This window comes from Canis lupus, chromosome 9, assembly GCF_003254725.2.
Source record: "Canis lupus dingo isolate Sandy chromosome 9, ASM325472v2, whole genome shotgun sequence".
Taxonomy (NCBI): domain Eukaryota; kingdom Metazoa; phylum Chordata; class Mammalia; order Carnivora; family Canidae; genus Canis; species Canis lupus.
In genome coordinates, this window is record NC_064251.1 from 3,250,278 (window position 1) to 3,268,001 (window position 17,724).

General features: G+C 54.1%; 1 protein-coding gene across 4 annotated transcripts in view; it reads left to right on the top strand.

Moving 5' to 3' along the window:
* The first annotated feature begins 9,223 nt into the window (after nucleotides 1-9,223).
* The window catches only part of CYTH1 (cytohesin 1), a 77,824-nt gene continuing 69,323 nt past the window's right edge, over nucleotides 9,224-17,724 (top strand). For 2 of the 4 annotated variants that reach the window (XM_049113864.1, XM_025468185.3), the window contains exon 1: nucleotides 9,224-9,355. In XM_049113864.1, the coding sequence (XP_048969821.1) occupies nucleotides 9,334-9,355 (22 nt within the window). In that variant the 5' untranslated portion in view covers nucleotides 9,224-9,333. The remainder of the gene's footprint in view (nucleotides 9,356-17,724) is intronic. The other 2 variants (XM_049113863.1, XM_049113865.1) reach the window with 1 other exon arrangement.

A 17,724-nucleotide genomic window follows, 5' to 3' on the forward strand; every position in this document is an offset into this window, starting at 1 on the left:
CACACGCCAGCGACAAGAGTCCCCTCTATCCGGTTTCCCGTAGCCACTGCCCGGCTCTCCACTTGGGCCATCACCAGTTTGTCCTGCACCCCAAAAATCAAAGCCCTTCCTGCTTCCTGCCCTGCTCTCCTGGGCCCCCCGGACAGCCTTCCAGGACGGAAAGCCCTAGGCAATCACTGCCGCCGAGAGGGGTGCCTACCACCTGCCCCTGCACAGAGTCACCTGGAGCCACCTGCCCTGATGTGGCCTTGGAAAGCACCGGGAAGCCCAGGGCCTGGGGCTCTGTGAGGGGCCCCCGGTGGGGCGCGCTGTCCTGCCTCGGACGCCCAGGGAAGGGTCCGCGTGGGCCAGACCCGGCTCACCGTGGAAGGCAGGCGAGCCGCGGGATCAGGACCCCTGTTCCCACCGGGCCTCTGCCACCAGTGAGCAGCGTGAGTCGGGGTCACTGGTCGAAGCCGTCACGACTGTTGTCACGGTCATGCTGCGTGCCTCACCCGTGTGCTCAGGCTGGTTTTATTCTGCCTCGTGTCACCGGGGTGCCGACCCCGGGGTCCTCAGGACTGAGGGCTCCCCTCGGCCGCTGGGCCGGGCCTTCGTGGACGGCGTGCAGGGAATCCAGGTGCTTTTCCTCGAGCGACGGACTTCTCCCCGCGGCACGGTGTTAAGCGCACGCATCGCCTTCCGCGCTAACAGCCGCGACGGGTAGAGTGTGGCCTTCGAGAGGTCGTCGCTCTCACGGTCCTACAGGCCATCCGTGTTGGCACTCCTTCCTCCCCTGTATCTGTATTACTCTCGTTCCTGTCCCACCGGGCCGCGCTCAGGAGCTTCAGGTCGGCAGGGACCGCGGCCACCATCTCCGGCAGGGCCCAGGCCAGCGCCCCGGAAAAGCCACTTGCAGGAGCGTCGCTTATGACTGGGGCCTCCGCTCGGAAGTGGCGCCCCCTCCACCAGCGTCCCTGGCCTGAAGCGCTTCGGGCTCCACCGCCCTCTGCCGTCACCCTCTCCGAGCCCAGCCCCGTCCGGCCCCCAGTAAAGCCATTTGGGCAAAGTCTGGCGGGAACTGGAGTGTCAGACCCCCCCCCCCGCCCCCATCTGAAGCGAGAGCCCGGATCGCGTGGCACGTGGCCAGCTGTCTCGGGCGGCGCGGGAGCTGCGGCGACAGCTGGATACAATCAAGTTCCATTACAAACAGATTTTAAGTGCCGTTCGCACGGAAGAAATTGCAAGCTCTGGCAAAATAAAATCTGGGGTTTTCAAAGCAAGACAATGCCCCAATCTGGACCTGCGTGAGCGGTCTGGCCTGTGGTCTCTCCTGCACCGGGAGCACCCTTTCTGCCCCGGTGCCCCGCCGCCCCGACCCCGGGGCCCCCCGGGCCTGCCGCGTGGCCCCCGGGCTCGTGTTGCTGAGGACACCTGTCTGCAGCTGTTCCGCTCGCTCACCCGGGCTGGCTCTTCCCCAAGAGCCGCTGCCCAGCCTTCCAGCTTGGCCTCAGAGGACGGAGGGCTCACGCTGGGGTCGGGCAGGTGTCCCGGGGCGGCTCTCAGTCCTCCCATGTCTGTTTTAGAAAAAGGAACCAGAGAAAATACGGGCATGAGGAAGAATGGAAAGGCAATCAATCGTAAAGTCCTTAGCGTGGTACCATGTCTTAACAATTAATTTAAAATAGGTATAAAATAGGTACACAGGGCGCCTGGGGGGCTCAGTGGTTGAGTGTCTGCCGTCGGGTCAGTAGTGATCCCGGGGTCCTGGGATTGAGTCCCGCATTGGGCTCCCCGCAGGGAGTCTGCTTCTCTCTGCCTGTGTCTCTGCCCCTCTGTGTGTCTCTCATGAATAAATAAATAAAATCTTTAAAAAAATGTTTTTAATAAAATTAAACAAAATAGGTATATATTGGGGCACCTGGGTGGCTCAGCCAGTTAAGCGTCCCACTCTTGGGTTCGGCTCAGGTCACGATCTCAGCATTGTGAGATAGAGCCCCACATTGGACTCCATGCTCAGCCCTCTGCCCCTCTGCAACCCCCCAGCCCCCGCTATCTGTAAAATAAAAGATAAATATATTTTTTAAGATTTTACTTATTTATTCATGAGAGACACACACAGAGAGAGACAGAGAGGCAGAGGCAGAGACACAGGCAGAGGGAGAAGCAGGCTCCACGCAGGAAGCCCAACATGGGACTTGATCCCACGACCCCAGGATCACACCCTGGGCTGAAGGCAGGCACCAAACTGCTGAGCCACCCGAGCGTCCCTAAAAGATAAATCTTTAAAAAATTAAATAAAGTAGGTATTTAGTTGGTGTAAGGTATTTAATTTAACAGCTCTGCATTCCCCAGGGCTGCCACAACAAAGCCCCACTGACTGGATGGCTTAAAACAACAGAAATTTATGCTCTCCCCCTTCTGGAGGCCGGAAGTCTGAACCCTGCAGAAGGTGTGGGCTGACCCACTCTCCCTCTGAAGGCTTTAGGGCACAATCGTCCCTTGCATCCTCCAGCCCCCGCAGCCCTTGGCCGGTGGCTGCATCCCTCTGACCTCTCCACCACCTTCCCATGACCTTCTCCCCCGTGCGTGCCTGTGTCCTAGTCTTCTTTGCTTACAAAGTCACCAGTCCTTGGATTAGGGCCACTCTCCTGACCTCATTTTAATTTCATCACATCTGCCAAGAACCCATTTCCAAATAAGATCCCAGTGTAAGGTGCTGAGGGTGAGGGTTTCAAGATTTCTTTTTGGGGGAACACGGTCCAACCCCAACAATATGGGAGGGTGTGTCGGGAAGAGGCCCTCCCCGTGCCGTTTCTCTGGCAATCAGCTCTCCTCCAGAGGCGGGCATGGCCACCCTGCTAGTGACCGCCTGCTAGCGTGGACGCCACGCGAGGGCAGGGCTCTCGCCCCACTCCCTTCATTGCTGTGTCCTCAGTACCTTGAGCGGTGCTTGGCACAGCACAGGCCCCCCCAACAAATCCATGTTGCAAGCATACATGTCTATTACCTGTATACATATTTTTATTACAAATGGAAATCCTACAGTTCTGTCCTTGCTTTTCTCACCTCATACAGCTTGGGAATCATCTCGTATTGGTAAATACGGAAATCAGCCTCAATCTCTTTAAAGCCTGCAAGTGGGAGCAGCCTGCTCCTCCCTCTGCCTGTGTCTCTGCCTCTCTCTCTGTGTCTCTCATGAATAAATAAATAGAATTAAAAAGAAATAAAGCCTGTGAGTGGTCCTTTGTAATGAAACTATCATAGCACAGCAACCCGTCCCCTGTTGAACACAGATTGTTTCTTTTTTTTTTTTTTTTTAAGATTTTATTTATTTATTCATGAGAGACACAGAGAGGCAGAGACATGGGCAGAGGGAGAAGCAGGCTCCATGCAGGGAGCCTGATGCAGGACTTGATCCCAGGGCCCCGGAATCATGCCCTGAGCCGAAGGGAGACGCTCAACCGCTGAGCCACCCAGGCGTCCCTAATTTTTGAAATAATTACGTAAGGTGGGGATGGTGGGAGAGAAGCACCAACTTTAAAAATTGTTTAAATTTTTAATTTAAAAAATTTGGTTGGTGGACCAACCGACTATTGAGGATGGCAGACCACGGGGAAATGGCATATATCCCAGAGAAACAGCGACGTGGGGAGCAGGTCTGGGTTAGAGGCAGCAGATGGGAGGGAGGCCCAGATCCTCCATGGAGGCCCCCTGCTCCCGGCTCCCCCTGCCTCCAGCCCTCACCTCTCCAGGCTGAGGACACGAGTAGCCAGTGAAGTCGACCCGGTGGCTCCCGCCCTGCACTACAAATTCTGTGAGCCTCAGTTTCCAAATCTGTGGTACAGGGGTTACATCTAAGCCATCCCTCCGAGTCACAAATGCCATCTAACGGAGAGTCCTCGACCGTGACTCCAAGTCAGAAGTACACGTCCCATCCTCGCGTGTGCTCACGCACAACCCGAACAAATGCTATCCTTAGCGCACGTGATAGATGCGGGTTTTTAAATTTTATTCTATCACCATGTAACAAGGATGGGGTTCTCAGACATTGGGAGTCAGCACCTGCTCTTTGAAAAGCCTGTTGTGACGAAACCACATAAGGTAAAGGAACTTATAAACTGTCGAGTATTGGGGCGCCGGGGGGCTCAGCGGCTGAGTGCCTGCCTTCGGCTTGGGTCATGATCCCAGGGTCCTGGGATCGAGTCCGGCATCCTGCTCCCCACAGGGAGCCTGCTTCTCCTTTTGCCTGGGTCTCTGCCTCTGTCTGTGTGTGTCTCTCATGAATAAATTAATAAAATCTTAAAAAAAAAGGGGATCCCTGGGTGGCGCAGCGGTTTGGTGCCTGCCTTTGGCCCAGGGCGCGATCCTGGAGACCTGGGATCGAATCCCACATCGGGCTCCCGGTGCATGGAGCCTGCTTCTCCCTCTGCCTGTGTCTCTGCCTCTCTCTCTCTCTCTCTCTCTGTGACTATCATAAATAAATAAAAATTAAAAAAAAAATAAAATAAAATCTTAAAAAAAAAAAAAAAACCCAGTCAAGCAGTATGCTAATCGCAGTGATTAGCACTCACACCAGTGCCCCTCACCATCCTACTGTGCTAGGTTTGGGAGTTCAGATAACAGTTTTGGTGTTGATAGTGAGAATTAACCTGTCACCTGAACAGCTTTTCTTCCCAAGTTTTGGTCACTGAGCGAGCTCAGGTGGCAGGAGACACCTGTATCGTGGTGTTGGGGGAAGGGAGCCAGCCGGGAAACACGTTGAATCTCCTGGTGACTCTGGCCTAGAGAGCTTGCGACAGGATTAAAAACCCAGATGTCGGGATCCCAGGGTGGCGCAGCTGTTTGGCGCCTGCCTTTGGCCCAGGGCGCGATCCTGGAGACCCGGGATTGAATCCCACATTGGGCTCCCGGTGCATGGAGCCTGCTTCTCCCTCTGCCTATGTCTCTGCCTCTCTCTCTTTCTCTCTCTGTGACTATCATAAATAAGTAAAAATTTAAAAAAAATTAAAAAAAACCCAGATGTCGGGGAGATGTCTCTCTGTGACTATCATAAATAAGTAAAAATTTAAAAAAAATTAAAAAAAACCCAGATGTCTCGGGGCTCCACTCGGGTGAAGGGTGATCACCCCGTTAAAGCCAGTTGATTCTAAGAGCGTCGAAGGCCAGGCCAATACAAACGACACGCAGCCGGATCAGTGAACACACACATGTGCGTGCATGAAGGACGTGGACACGCTAGGGCCAAAAGAGGACGCCCTGCTGCAATGCCCCCTATAAAACTAGACCATCTGGATATATCAGTGAAGATTAAGCTAAAAAATCCACCAGAATCAACTTTTTAAGAGAAAGAACATAATCTACACCGGTGTCTAATTTCTGGAATTATTTGGAAGAAGCACATGGGGGATGTACCTAAGGATATAGAGACCATCTTCTTCGATTTTTAGGGAGACTCCAAGGTTTTCCAGCGAAGGCTGGGCTGGTCAGTTTGTGAAATTAAGAGGGATGTTTGTGAATGAGCCAATTTCTTAGAAGAGTGGGCCAGAGCTGTACCCCCACAAGGATGTATAAAAGGTGGGGTTCTTCAGGCAGAAATGCTGAAATGCACCTCGTCCAACAGAAATCACCGTCAGCTGTGTAGAAGTTGAGCGGGAAGCCGGGACAGATCTAGCGCTTCAGAGATCAGTTCTGGGCGGAAGCCTAGATTTTACAGGCAGAGGCTGCATTTTGTGGGTAGGAAAAGGTCCAGAGGGTTGAGCTCTTTGCCCAGCTCACAAGGCTAATCAGGAGCAGAGGGGGACACCTGGGTGGCTCAGCGGTTGAGCGTCTGCCTGTGGCTCAGGGCATGATCCCAGAGTTCTGGGATCGAGTCCTGCATTAAGCTCTCTGCATGGAGCCTGCTTCTCCCTCTGCCTGTGTCTCGGCCTCTCTCTCTGTGTCTCTCATGAATAAGTAAATAAAATCTTTAAAAAAAAAGAAGATCTGATCCCAGGGATCCGAGTGGGACTCCCTGCTCCGTGGGGAGCCTGCTTCTCCCTCTCCCTCTGCCCACCCTCTCCAGCTCGTGCTTTCTCTATCTCAGATACATAAATAGAAGAAGAAAAAGAAGAAGATCTGAAATAAAAGCACAGTTTCCTCATTTATTCTTTTTCCTCAAGAGGAAATTACTTTATATATCTGTTTTTATGTCAGTACCATACTGTCTTGATGATTACAGTTTTGTGATTTAGCGCAAAGTCCAGAATTGGATGCCATGAACTTTGGTTTTCTTTTTCAACAATCTTTCGGGATCTTTCCTGGTTCAATACAAATTTTGGGATTATTTGTTCCAGCGCTGTGAAAAATGTTGATGGTACTTTGATAGGTCTTGCATTGAATGTATAGATTGCTCTAGGTACCAGGGACATTTTAACAATATTTGTTCTTCCAATCTAGGAGCATGCTACATTTATCCGCTTCTTTGTATCCTCGGTTCCTTTCTTTTAGTTTTAAATGTTTTATTTATTTATTCACAAGAAACACAGACAGAGGCAGAGACACAGGCAGAGGGAGAAGCAGGTGCCCTGCGGGGAGCCCAATGCGGGACTCGATCCCAGGACCCCAGGATCATGACCTGAGCCCAAGGCAGATGCTCAACAACTGAGTCACCCAGATGCCCCTCTTCCTCAATTTCTCTCTTAAGTGTTCTGTAGTTTTCAGAGTATAGTTCTTTGTCTCTCTGGTTAGGTTTAACTTAGGTATTTTATGGGTTTTGGTGCACTTGTAAGTGGGATCAATTCCTTAATTTCTCTTTCTTCTGTCTCATTGTTAGTGTGCAGGGACTCCCTGCTCGGTGGGGAGCCTACTTCTCCCTCTCCCTCTGCCCCCTCCCACCCTAGCTTGTGCTTTCTGTGTCTCTGTCTCAAATACATAAATAGAATCTTAAAAAAAAAAAAAAAAAAAAGAAACAGCAGATCTGAAATAAAAGCACAGAGTTTCCTCATTTATTCTTCTTCCTCAAGAGGAAATTACTCTTCTTTGTTGCCTAGAACAATCGGGAAGTCCTGGGAGGCATACATCAGGGTTGGCCAGTAATGAAACAGGCTGCTGAGAGGGGTTACGCCTCCCCCTGAAGGAGATATTCCAAGAGAGGTCCCGTCAGCTTTCAGGGACCTTGCCAAGGCCTGGGCTGAGCTCTCCTCCAGCAGCGGAGGGACAGCACACTGTGATGGGTATAGGTGACTGGAGGTCTGCGCGCCAGGAGGGGCTGGGACCATCCTGTGTGATGAGTGTTCCTGAAGTCCCATTCAGCAGAGGCTCTTGTAATTTTTATGGCTCACACCAAACCAAGAAAGAGCTTGTGTATCTGGGAGTCAGCTAGACGAGTGGCATTTTTCTTTTTCTAAATCAACAACAGAAATATGTTCACATGTTTTAAAACAACGAGAGAGCACAGAAAGACTGTGACCAAGTAAGTATAGAATGAAAAGTAGGTCTCAACTTCCTTTTCTCCTCGTTTATTCCTGGCTTTTGTGTATCCTTCTAGAAAGACTGTTTTGCACAAAGCAACACACATATGCAGCATTTGTATCTACCAGTGAAGTCTTTCAAAGTGGACAAGTGTAAGGTAGTGCACTGGGGATTAAAAAACACTCAAACTGTCCATAAAAGTTGTGAGCTATCATTGTAGACGAGCTGGCACTGTCAGGAAGGAACGGTTCCAGCAGGGAAGTCAGCCAAGACAGGGTTGGACTGGGGACAGGAGGGCCCACAGGAAGAGGGCTTTATCTTCGCCTCCCTTTTGTGAGTGCTCTAAGCCTGCAGAGGTCTGTGTGGATCTCCACCGAGTTCCTGAGGCCCTGCCCTGTGTCTGGGTGGGGAGTCACCAGTCATCGGGAGGGGAGCTGGTGGGTTCCGGGGCTTTCATTCTGCAGCATTGGGATTTTCCCTTTGGTCACGGAGAAAACAGCCTCCAACTTTCGTAGTGTCTTACTCAATCCCTTGTGTTTTTTTTTTGTTTGTTTGTTTGTTTTCTATCTTTTGAGTAATTCCTTTAAAAGGTGAGGTAGGAACGCGGTAGGGTAGGTGGGGTGTAGCATGGTGATGTTGGGAGACGTCGGGGAGGGAGCCCACTGCCTGGTCCTCTGCTCTGTGTGCCCTGGCCTCTGGCTCTTTGAGAGCTCTCAGGACGGATTTCCAGTTCACTCTTTGGTCCCCTCACTGGCTAAATGCAAGCCGATACCTGCTGAGGAGGACAGCAGAGGTCCCCAACCTGCAGGTGCGGAGCTCCTGCCCTGGCCAGGAAAGGGCATCTCGCTCACCAGGGGCGGGGGCACCGGTAAGCCCGGTGCTGGCGAATGTCATGCAGGGCACAGTCCAGAAACGTGTGGCTTCGGGATGCTGCTGGGAGACGAGATGCCTCGCTTTGGAACTTGGTCCAGGACTGTTGAGGAGCTCCGGAAAGGGACGCATGTACAAATAAGCAGCGAAGTCAGGACACTCCTGGGCTAGCGCTTGGATCACAAAAGCAAACGAGTCCAAGGACAGGGCCCTCCCGGGCGAGCGGGGGCCGGCGCGACCTTCCAGGGTGACGTCAGCGAGGACCACCCTGCCCTTGAGTGGCCGGACGCGCGACCTTGGGCCCGTGGGCGGCCTCCCGCCGCGCCGCCCTTGCGAAACCCGAGATGGGCGGGGCCCGCGGGGGCGGGAGGGGCGGGGCCTCAGGGCCGGGGGCGGGGCCCGGGCGGGCGCGCGGGCGCAGGCTCGGGTCTAGGAGTCAGCGGCAGGCCCGGAGGGGCGCGCGCGTGGGCGGAGGGCGGGGCCTCGGGCCTAGGGGCGGGGCCCGGGCGGGCGCGCGTGCGCAGACGCGGGTCTAGAGTAGGCGGCAGGCTGGGAGGGGCGCGCGCGTGGGCGGTAGGGCGGGGCCTCGGGCCGGGGGGCGGGGCCGGGCGGGCGCGCGTGCGCAGGCGCGGGCCTGGGGTTGGCGGCAGGCCGGTCGGGGCGCGCGCGCGGGCGGTGGGCGGGGCCTCGGGCCGGGGGGCGGGGCCGGGCGGGCGCGCGTGCGCAGGCGCGGGCCTGGGGTTGGCGGCAGGCCGGGCGGGGCGCGCGCGTGGGCGGTGGGCGGGGCCTCGGGCCGGGGGGCGGGGCCGGGCGGGCGCGCGTGCGCAGGCGCGTGCGGGCGGCGGCCGCGTGCCGGGGCGCGCGCGGGCGGCGGGCGGGGCGCCCCGCGGGAGGCGAGGGGCCGGCGGCGGCGGCGGCGGCGGCGGCGCGGGCCGGGGGCGGGGCTCTGAGCGGGCGGAGGAGCGCTGGGCCAGGCGCGGCGGGACGCGGAGGGCGAGCGGCGGGGCCCGGCGCGAGGCGGGCGCCGGCACCATGGAGGAGGACGACAGCTACGGTCAGTACGGGCAGCCCGGGCGCGGCGGCTGCCCCCTCGTGCGCTTCCTGCGGGTCCCCCCGGGGGGCGGCGGGGGCCGGGGGGGAGGCCGCGCGGGGCCCCCGACACCGCCCCCTGGGCGCGGGCCTCGGTGGGTCCGCAAGTTGCGCGCCGGGTCCGCGTCTTTGTTCCGAGCGGGGCGCACCCACGCGGGCCACCCCGGGGCGCCCCCCCGCCCCGCGCCCCCCGCCTGACCCCCGGGCGGCCGGGCCCCGCGGCGGGGACGCCCAAGTTGCGTCTGGGCGGGCGCGGATCGCCCCTGACAGCCCCGCAGCCCCGCCTGCCGACCGTACCCCGCGCTGCGGCCCCCTCCCCGCGCTGCTGGCCGGGGCTCGCCGGGGGCGTCCGGGCACCTCGGGGCTCGCCCGCTAGCCCGGTGCCCGCGGGGACGTAAGGACGGCGGCTCGGCCCGGGGGCGAACTTGTGTGGCCGGGTCGCAGCCCGGGATGCAGCGGAGTTGAACGTGCCGGCGCCGCCGCGCGGATCCGCCGGGGCAGGTCCTATTTCTTGTTTATGCACAAGTCAGTCCTTGGGGGACCGGGGGCGCGGGGAAGAGGTGGCTGTGTGACCTGCACTTGACCGCGAGCCGCGCACGAGGGAGTGTGCGCTGCCGCGAGCCCCGCTGGCAGCCGGGCGTGCAGAGCGCCTCACCTGCCCCCTACTTACCTCCCAAGTTAAAGCCTTGGGTGCTTTCCTTCTGTGATGGAAAAAATGTATATATAGATCACCCCCGACCCCCACCCCCAAGGACTTTCATCCCCTCCAAACCTCTCTCTGCACAGGAGGAGCCTCCTCCAGCTCTGCCCGCTGCTGTTTCGTCTGCCTTCTCTTGCCATTTAATCTCTGTGGGACCCCGCAGACCTGCCAGGCTCTCTTCGTGCCCTGTGCGAGCTGGAGATCTTACCCACCAGGCAGGAAGCTGTTGGTCTGGTTGCTTTTAATACGGTGACTGCTTTGCCAACAGGCATGACATGAATTTGCACTTGGAAGGGGTAACGGCAGTGGGTGCCTTCGTGTCCTAGGGCAGCTGTAGCAGATTAGCACAGACTCAGTGGCTCCAAACAGCATCAACTTAGGATCGTGTGGTTTTGAAGGTCAGAAGTCCAAATGTGGTCCCTCACTGGGCTCAAGTCAAGGTGTTTGCAGGGCTGTGCTCCCCTTTTTATTGGGGGGTGGGGGGTGGAGAGGGGGCTCTAGGGCTGTATCCGTTTCTTTGCCTCTTTCAGCTTCTGCAGGCCACCTTAATTCCTTGGCTGGGCCACCTTCTCTTTTCAAAGCCAGCAGGTAGCCCCGTCTCGTTTCTCTCTGACCTCTGCGTCTTTTTATTAGGACCCGTGTGATGACATTGGACCCACCAGGATGATCCAGCATAATGAACGACCTTTTTGTTTTTTTTTAATTTTTATTTATTTATGATAGTCACAGAGAGAGAGAGAGAGAGAGAGGCAGAGACATAGGCAGAGGGAGAAGCAGGCTCCATGCACCGGGAGCCTGATGTGGGATTCAATCCCAGGTCTCCAGGATCGCTCCCTGGGCCAAAGGCAGGCACCAAACCGCTGCGCCACCCAGGGATCCCCATAATGAACGACCTTAGCTGTACAAGGGTAATCCCACTTTTTGCCACATAGCGTAACATAGTCATGGGTTCTGAGGTCAGGTCGTGGACATCTCTGGGGGCTGATATTCTGCTGACCACACTTAAAGATGAGAAAGAAGTTTGTTCTTCCCCTTTATATGGTTAAAAATGTCATCTTCTTTGTATTTTGGAGGAACCAAAAAGATTGAATTAACAAAGACTTCCCACTCATAAGGTTCACGACACAGAAAGTACCTAATAGCTTAAGATGATCGTACAAAGAATAAGATTCTCAGCTCCTTAGCGTTTCCCTTTGTCTCCAGAGCTGTCCATTTCCCTCGTAGGTTTTACAGTGGATTTACCTTGAGGGATAAGACAGCTATTCATATAACATTTCGGAAGCAGCTGTGTGCCCCAGACTCATGAAGCACATGGAATGTCTGCCCAGACGCTCCCTTAGCAGCTAGCACCTCTGTTGTGTGGGGAGTTGGCTTAGGACGCTACCACTGTTTTTAACGCTGTGTCTTTGGAGAGATGATAATGATTTCCTAGCTGCCGTTTGGGCCTAAAAAACTTTTGGAACAGAACTCCTTTATAATATGCTGAAGGAAGAGAATGAGTTTTAGAGTTGCACACTCTTTGGTGTTCTGTAGGTCCGGTGAGTGCACCACTGAATTGGGAAGCCCTCCCTCCTGTAAATACTCCCTGTAATACCAGATTGTTAATTCAGAGGTGAGGAACCCAGCTCACTGCACATGTAGCGTGGCACACCAGATTGTGCAGACCTGTGTGTGGGGTGGAGGGACAGTTAAACAGAAGTCCTTTTCAAGCTTAGTTTTCTTTGAAAAATGTTTGAAGAAAGATGTTCCTATTGTGGCTGGTGGATCTTTGACTTACCGGTTTCTTTCTAAACACTGTGAAATAATTGGGACTTTTTCTCGAAGGCTCAGATTATCTTCTTCCTAGGTCACTATTCTTCCTGGACTGCACAGTTTTCTTTGCAGAAGGAAGAGGTATTTTTGCCTTCATAGGATACCCTGCCCAAGAAAGGACCCTGTGACCATTCCCCTTGGTGTCTTCTGAACTTGAGCTTTTTTCACCTTCAGACTGCTTCGCCATGGGCCTCTGGGGCTCTCAAGTTGCATGTGAAGGTTTTTGTAAATATGCATATTTGGAGGCTCCTTAGCTCACTTCCCAAAAGGCTCTGACCCCAAGAATCGCTGCTTCAGTGGTCACACACGCGTCATCTACTTCTCTCTTAGGACAGGTTGTGAGGCAGACAAAGACGGGGTCGTCCGTAGTGACACTGGGAGTGTTAGTGGTGATGATTCTGCATCACAACTCTGACAAGGTCATCACATTTCTGAGCGCAGGTTCTTAAGATCTCTGAATCTACGATGCCATTTATGGCCTTTATTTCTCTCGTCCGTTTTTTTTTTTTTAAGATTTTATTTATTTATTTGAGAGCAAATGAGAGCTAGAGAGATCAAAGAGGGAAAGGGAGAAGCAGACTTCCCACCGAGCAGGGAGCGCGGTGTGGGGCTCGATCTGAGGACCCTGGGATCATGACCTGAGCCGAAGGCAGACGCTTAACCTACTGAGCCACCCAGGCGCTCTCCTCTTGCTTTTTATATGCTTTAGACTTATCCCTAGTCTGGACATGAGAGAGAATTGGCCTTTAAGAAGTAAGCGTCTCTGTGAAGGCGTGGAGATGTTGATCTTAGCCAGGGCACAACTTTTGCCATCAGAAGATGAAATGAGGTGTAGGTGTGGCGTGCAGTGGTGCTGCTGCGGGATGGTGAGTGCAAACCTGCTGCGTGCAAGGGAGATTGGCTGTTTCATCTTTGTGCTTCCAGAACAGGCGTGGGGCCTGGAACCCAATAGAAGCAGCGCGGCAACTGTTGAGGGAATAATAGACTGAACCAGGTTCCATGTGGCAAAAGTTAATATTCAGTGATTGGGTTTTTGTCTTCAGCTCTCCATCCGAAACAGAAACAAGAACACTCTTCTGTACATGTTTGACTTTCTGCCAAACCAATTTTCCTTGTTCTTCAATGATATTGATGTCTTTCATTGTTCTCAAATTTAGTTATACACTTAGTGAATTGCTTTTATGGAAAAGAATACAATTATATGAAGTCAGGTTTTCTTAGAAAATCTGGAACATAAGGTTACCATAATTACACGTTTTGTGGTCTTTAAGGTAGATTTCCAGGGGTGATATTAACATGTCAGAGGGGATAAACATTTTTAGAATTCTTGATGCATGGTACCAATTTGCTTTCCAAAAGGGCTGTACCAGTTTACCCTGTTCCTAGCCATGTATGGGGGTACACACTTGAGTATCACTGCAGATATGCCACTGGTGAGGATCTGCATTTGAAAGCCTTTTTTTTTTTTTTTTTTAAAACCAATCTAATGGTTACAGAATGGCACCTCATTAAATCTACTGATCACCAGCTAGGTTGAGAAAAGTTTCTTTTGAATATTTTTGTGTTATGACCTGCCTGTTCACGTGGGATGATGGTTTCTTTATTTACTTGAGATTAACTTTTTTTTTTTTTTTTTTTTAATGACTTCGAACAAATCAAGTGACTTTTTCTTACTCTGATACTTTCAGCATGGGGAAAACATATATTCAGTCTGACTGGGGTTGAAGTGAAATTTTGACCAATCGTAGTCACCAGTTTACCTTTCTTTAATTTTTCTCTCGAAGATTGATAATCTCTCAACCCATATGTTGTCTTCTGGTCAAATACAAACATTTCCTTTCGAGGAGACGTTGTGAGTTAGGTATCTCTTACTGGTCTGTGTTATAATGATAATTGGGTCAGTCTGTGGGATCTCAAGGCTCATACTTGGTCCTTTCTAAATGTCCCACATATTAATCAAAAACAGTCTTGCCAAATAGATTATTTCTTATGCGTTTCATGCATTCAAGACCAGGTAGTTGTATAGAACTGGAAGGAGAGTGCCTTCTGGTTTCAAGGTTAAGAGCATATATATAGGTCACTCCACCAGGGAGGAGGCAAACGTACCTGTGTGTGTTGCGCTGGACAGTGAGGCACAGGTTGGAGCTTCAGCTTGGAGTCCATCCCCCAAAGGCCTGTCTGCCCCTTTCCTGCTCACCCTCCCACATGAAAGGTTTGGACACTGGGTTCCTAAAGAAGAGTACTTTGTCTGAACCTGTCCGTTTGCTTTGTTGCCACACTGCTTCTTGATTGTCTAATTATTGTTGCTTAGTTTCAGTTGCAATAATAGAGGCATGGAGGAGGTGGAAAATTATTTAGAAATGTTCAAGAAGTGAATCCCACATCCTCTGAAACTGCTGGTAATGTTGTTTTGCCTCTTTCTTTGCATTGGCTAAAAAAATGTAAGCTGGGTTGAAGGCTGTGTAGGGGATTTTTGTTACTCTTCGTTATCTAGGATGGTGTGACAATGTGTCTCTGTTTTTGTGAGGGTGAGGTGGCTATGAGCTGCTTTCTGGCTGCCTGGCTCCTGTAACAAGGGTCAGGACATGACCTCCCTTATCTGAGTCTTTTCCTGTTTTTCACTTTTTTTTTTCCCCCGAGTCCTCAAGGTTTCTCTTTCAGCAGCGTGCCTTTCCCTGGCATTGTTGCAATCCGTATTGTAATTACTAACATCGGGTATAAATGATGGAATTGGTGTGATGGCTATTAAAAAACCATTCCTCGTCAGCGGCACCGTCATAGGCTTGGTATGGGCACGTAGTGTGTCAGTGCAGTCAGGGATGCTTTGAGCCTAGAAGACAGATGTGGAGACAGGCTGTGAGGGCGAGGGTTGGAGTGGATGTGGCAGGTGTGTACCTGAAAACCCTAGGTAAGCAAGGAGAGCAGTCCTGTCTGGAGTTGGGGTGGAACTGGATGGGACACAGTTGGAAGCTGAGTTTTGCTAACTAGGTGAAGATGGTGGAGAAATACATTTCAAGCAAAGGGAGTGGGCCAGGGCCGGCAGGCTGGGGGAGCAGGCCTCCTGGGGGGCTGCGTGGCTCTCTGTGCCTGGAGAATAGGAGGCCAGAGACAGGCTCTAGAGAGGAGGACAGAGTCATGGAGGGCTTCTTGAATTACCAGGGATTGGTGCCTGAGCCACGAGGAGCCTGGGGTGTTGAACCGGGGTATTTCGTGATGATTATTTTACATTTTAGGAAGATCCCACTGCCCAGTGTGGTTCCCATGGGCAGTGGGGAGACTCTTAGGGAGCTGTTGCAACCATCCTGGGGTGGAGACAGTAGTAGTGGGCAATGCGGGCGGTAACTGCAAGACACTTTGAGGCCCTCAAAGCATGGGATTTGCTTACTGGGGTTGAGGAGAGACATAGCATTGTGGGAGAGACATAGCATTGTGGTTCCAGAGGATGCCAGCTTGTTGTCTCAGATGACCGCTTGGGGAGGGTCTCCGGTTGAACGCAAGTGCTCGGTTTTGCTCTGAGTGGAGCTCGGGGGGGGGTTGAGAGACCAGCCACTGAGAGAGGTCCATTTAGACAGTTGGATTTGTCGCTGGAACCCAAGAACTTAGCAACACACGAGTGGGAGCGGAGCCCAGGGACGTGAGGGAGATCTCATGCTGACTGAGAAGAGGGCCGAGGGTGTTGTCCTGGGCACAGCGTCCTGCCCACCACTCAAGGGCTGGGCAGAGCCAGGTGTGAAAAGGACGCCTTACAGGCAAGTGTGCATCTTGCTCTTTCAGATGAGTGGACTGTCGGTGGGCAGGGGGGCAGCGGTGAGCAGGCGATGTGGGATGCAGAGCCTTGCTCTAAGTTGGGGATACTGTACCTCCTTCAGGCTCTTATTATTTTTGTAAGTAAGCGCTACGCCCAGCGTGGGGCTTGGACTTACACCCAAGATAACGAGTCGCATGCTCCCCCGACCCAGCCCCCCGGGCGCCCCTGTAGACTCTCTTCGATAGACGTTTTGAAAGCTCCTCTGGGCCAGTCTTAGTGCCAGTGCTCGGGCCTGGCCCGCGGAACGCCCGAGCAGGACCGGGCTCGTGCTCCCTCCGTCTGTGGGGCTCTCGTAGCGCAGCTGCCGGGCCACGTGGGCGCGGGCACTATTGGCTTCGGTTACTGGATGTTCTGCGCTCCCGAAGTGGCTTCCGCTAGCCCCGGTGACGACACAGAGACGAGTTTTGGGTTCTAGCCGTAGTTTTGCGTGTTCAACTGCCTGGCCGTTCCCCTTGACGTTCCCCTTGACCTTCCATCGCCGTCTCAGATTCTGCCTCCCCGAACGCGTGCTCCTGCCTCTCGTGCCGGGCCTCCCCCCACACTTGCCTTTGGGTTGTTTTTTTTTTTTTTCAACGTTTATTCCCATTACCTGTCCTCCAGTTGCTCGGACCTGAGGAAACAGCGATTCCGTCCTCTCCCTCGATGTCTGGATTGGTTTCCGGTCGCCCACCCGTCCACCCGCCTCTGTATCTCCTCGCCCGGGTGTGGACGAGGCCGCTCGCAGGAAGCTCGGAGCAGGGGAGGTGACGGGCGGAGCAGTTTCCAGGCCGCGTGTGGGGGGAGCTGCTGGGGGGCGCCTGGCTGTGGGGTCAGGCGAGGCGGGGCCTCCGGGGCGCAGGGCAGCTCAGGGCCTCACCTCGCCGCACACACGGAGCTTGGAGCCTGGAGCCTGCCTCCCGCGGCCTGCTGCGGAGGGCGGAGGGCGGAGGTCGGCGCCGGGGCGCTGCTCTTCGCTTCTGCTGTGCCTTCTGCCCATCCTCGCTTCCCGTCGTTCCAGATCCCTTTTCCACTTCTCTGTACCTTACGTGCCTTGCATAAGCTCTCTAAACCTTGTCTACCCCTCCTGGGGGTACAGAGGTCTGGTCTTGGGACAGTTGGATCAGTGTCGTGGTGAAAACCTAGCTCGGGGGTTCCTCCGCAGACTCAGGTTGACAGAGCCCACTGTTCGCTTTAGGGTGGAAGTCGAGGAGTTTGTGGGACTGCACGGGAGAGCCCGTTTTGCCTCCTACAGCTGTTGGATACGGTGGGTTCAGAGGCCGGGGCTCCCTCCCAGGGCCTGCTGTGGTGGCCGGGAGTGTCACCGCCTGACCTCCAAGGATCCCGGAGCCCGAACATGCACTGTGCTTGGGCAGCTGAAACCCGGGAAGTCCAGGTAAGCAGGTAAGGGTTGACGTCAGTAATCCTGCCCCTTGCAGACCTGCACTGGAGCTTGCCCCAGCCTCTGACGGGGACCTTGTCGTGCCACTTCCTCACCTTTCACCCTCTGTGGTGATACCCGACAGCCTATTGGAAAACGAAATTCAGCGAAATGGGAGAGCGCTGCAGAAGAATAGTATTTCTTCAGGGGAATGACAGAGAATCTTCCAGCGTCTTCTTACCCAGGACTCTGGCTTTGCAGCCTTGTCTCCTGTCAGAGGAGAGGCTCAGTTTTGCACTGGGCCTCATCAGGACGACAGTATCCCGGTGGGTCACCGAGGACTGGGATTCAGGACTTGAGCTGTGCAGGTGCAGAAACAGACTTTGAGGCCTAGATTGCTAAGCTTTGTGAAGTGGGAATGCCGGTATATTGCTGTGTGTGAAGGACTTTCAAACACCAGGTTTGACTCATTTGGCTCTTGTAGGCCCACCGTGGAAGCTCCTGCAGGGGGGCTGTGGCTCAGGACACCAGGGGGCCTGGGGCAGGCCCCCCGTTTCCACCCAGGGCCCCTCACTGTCGTGTCCAGGCACACCGCCTGGGCACCCTGGGCTGACTCCTTGGAGTCGAGCCTCTAGGTCTCTTGGTGGCCTTGTCAAG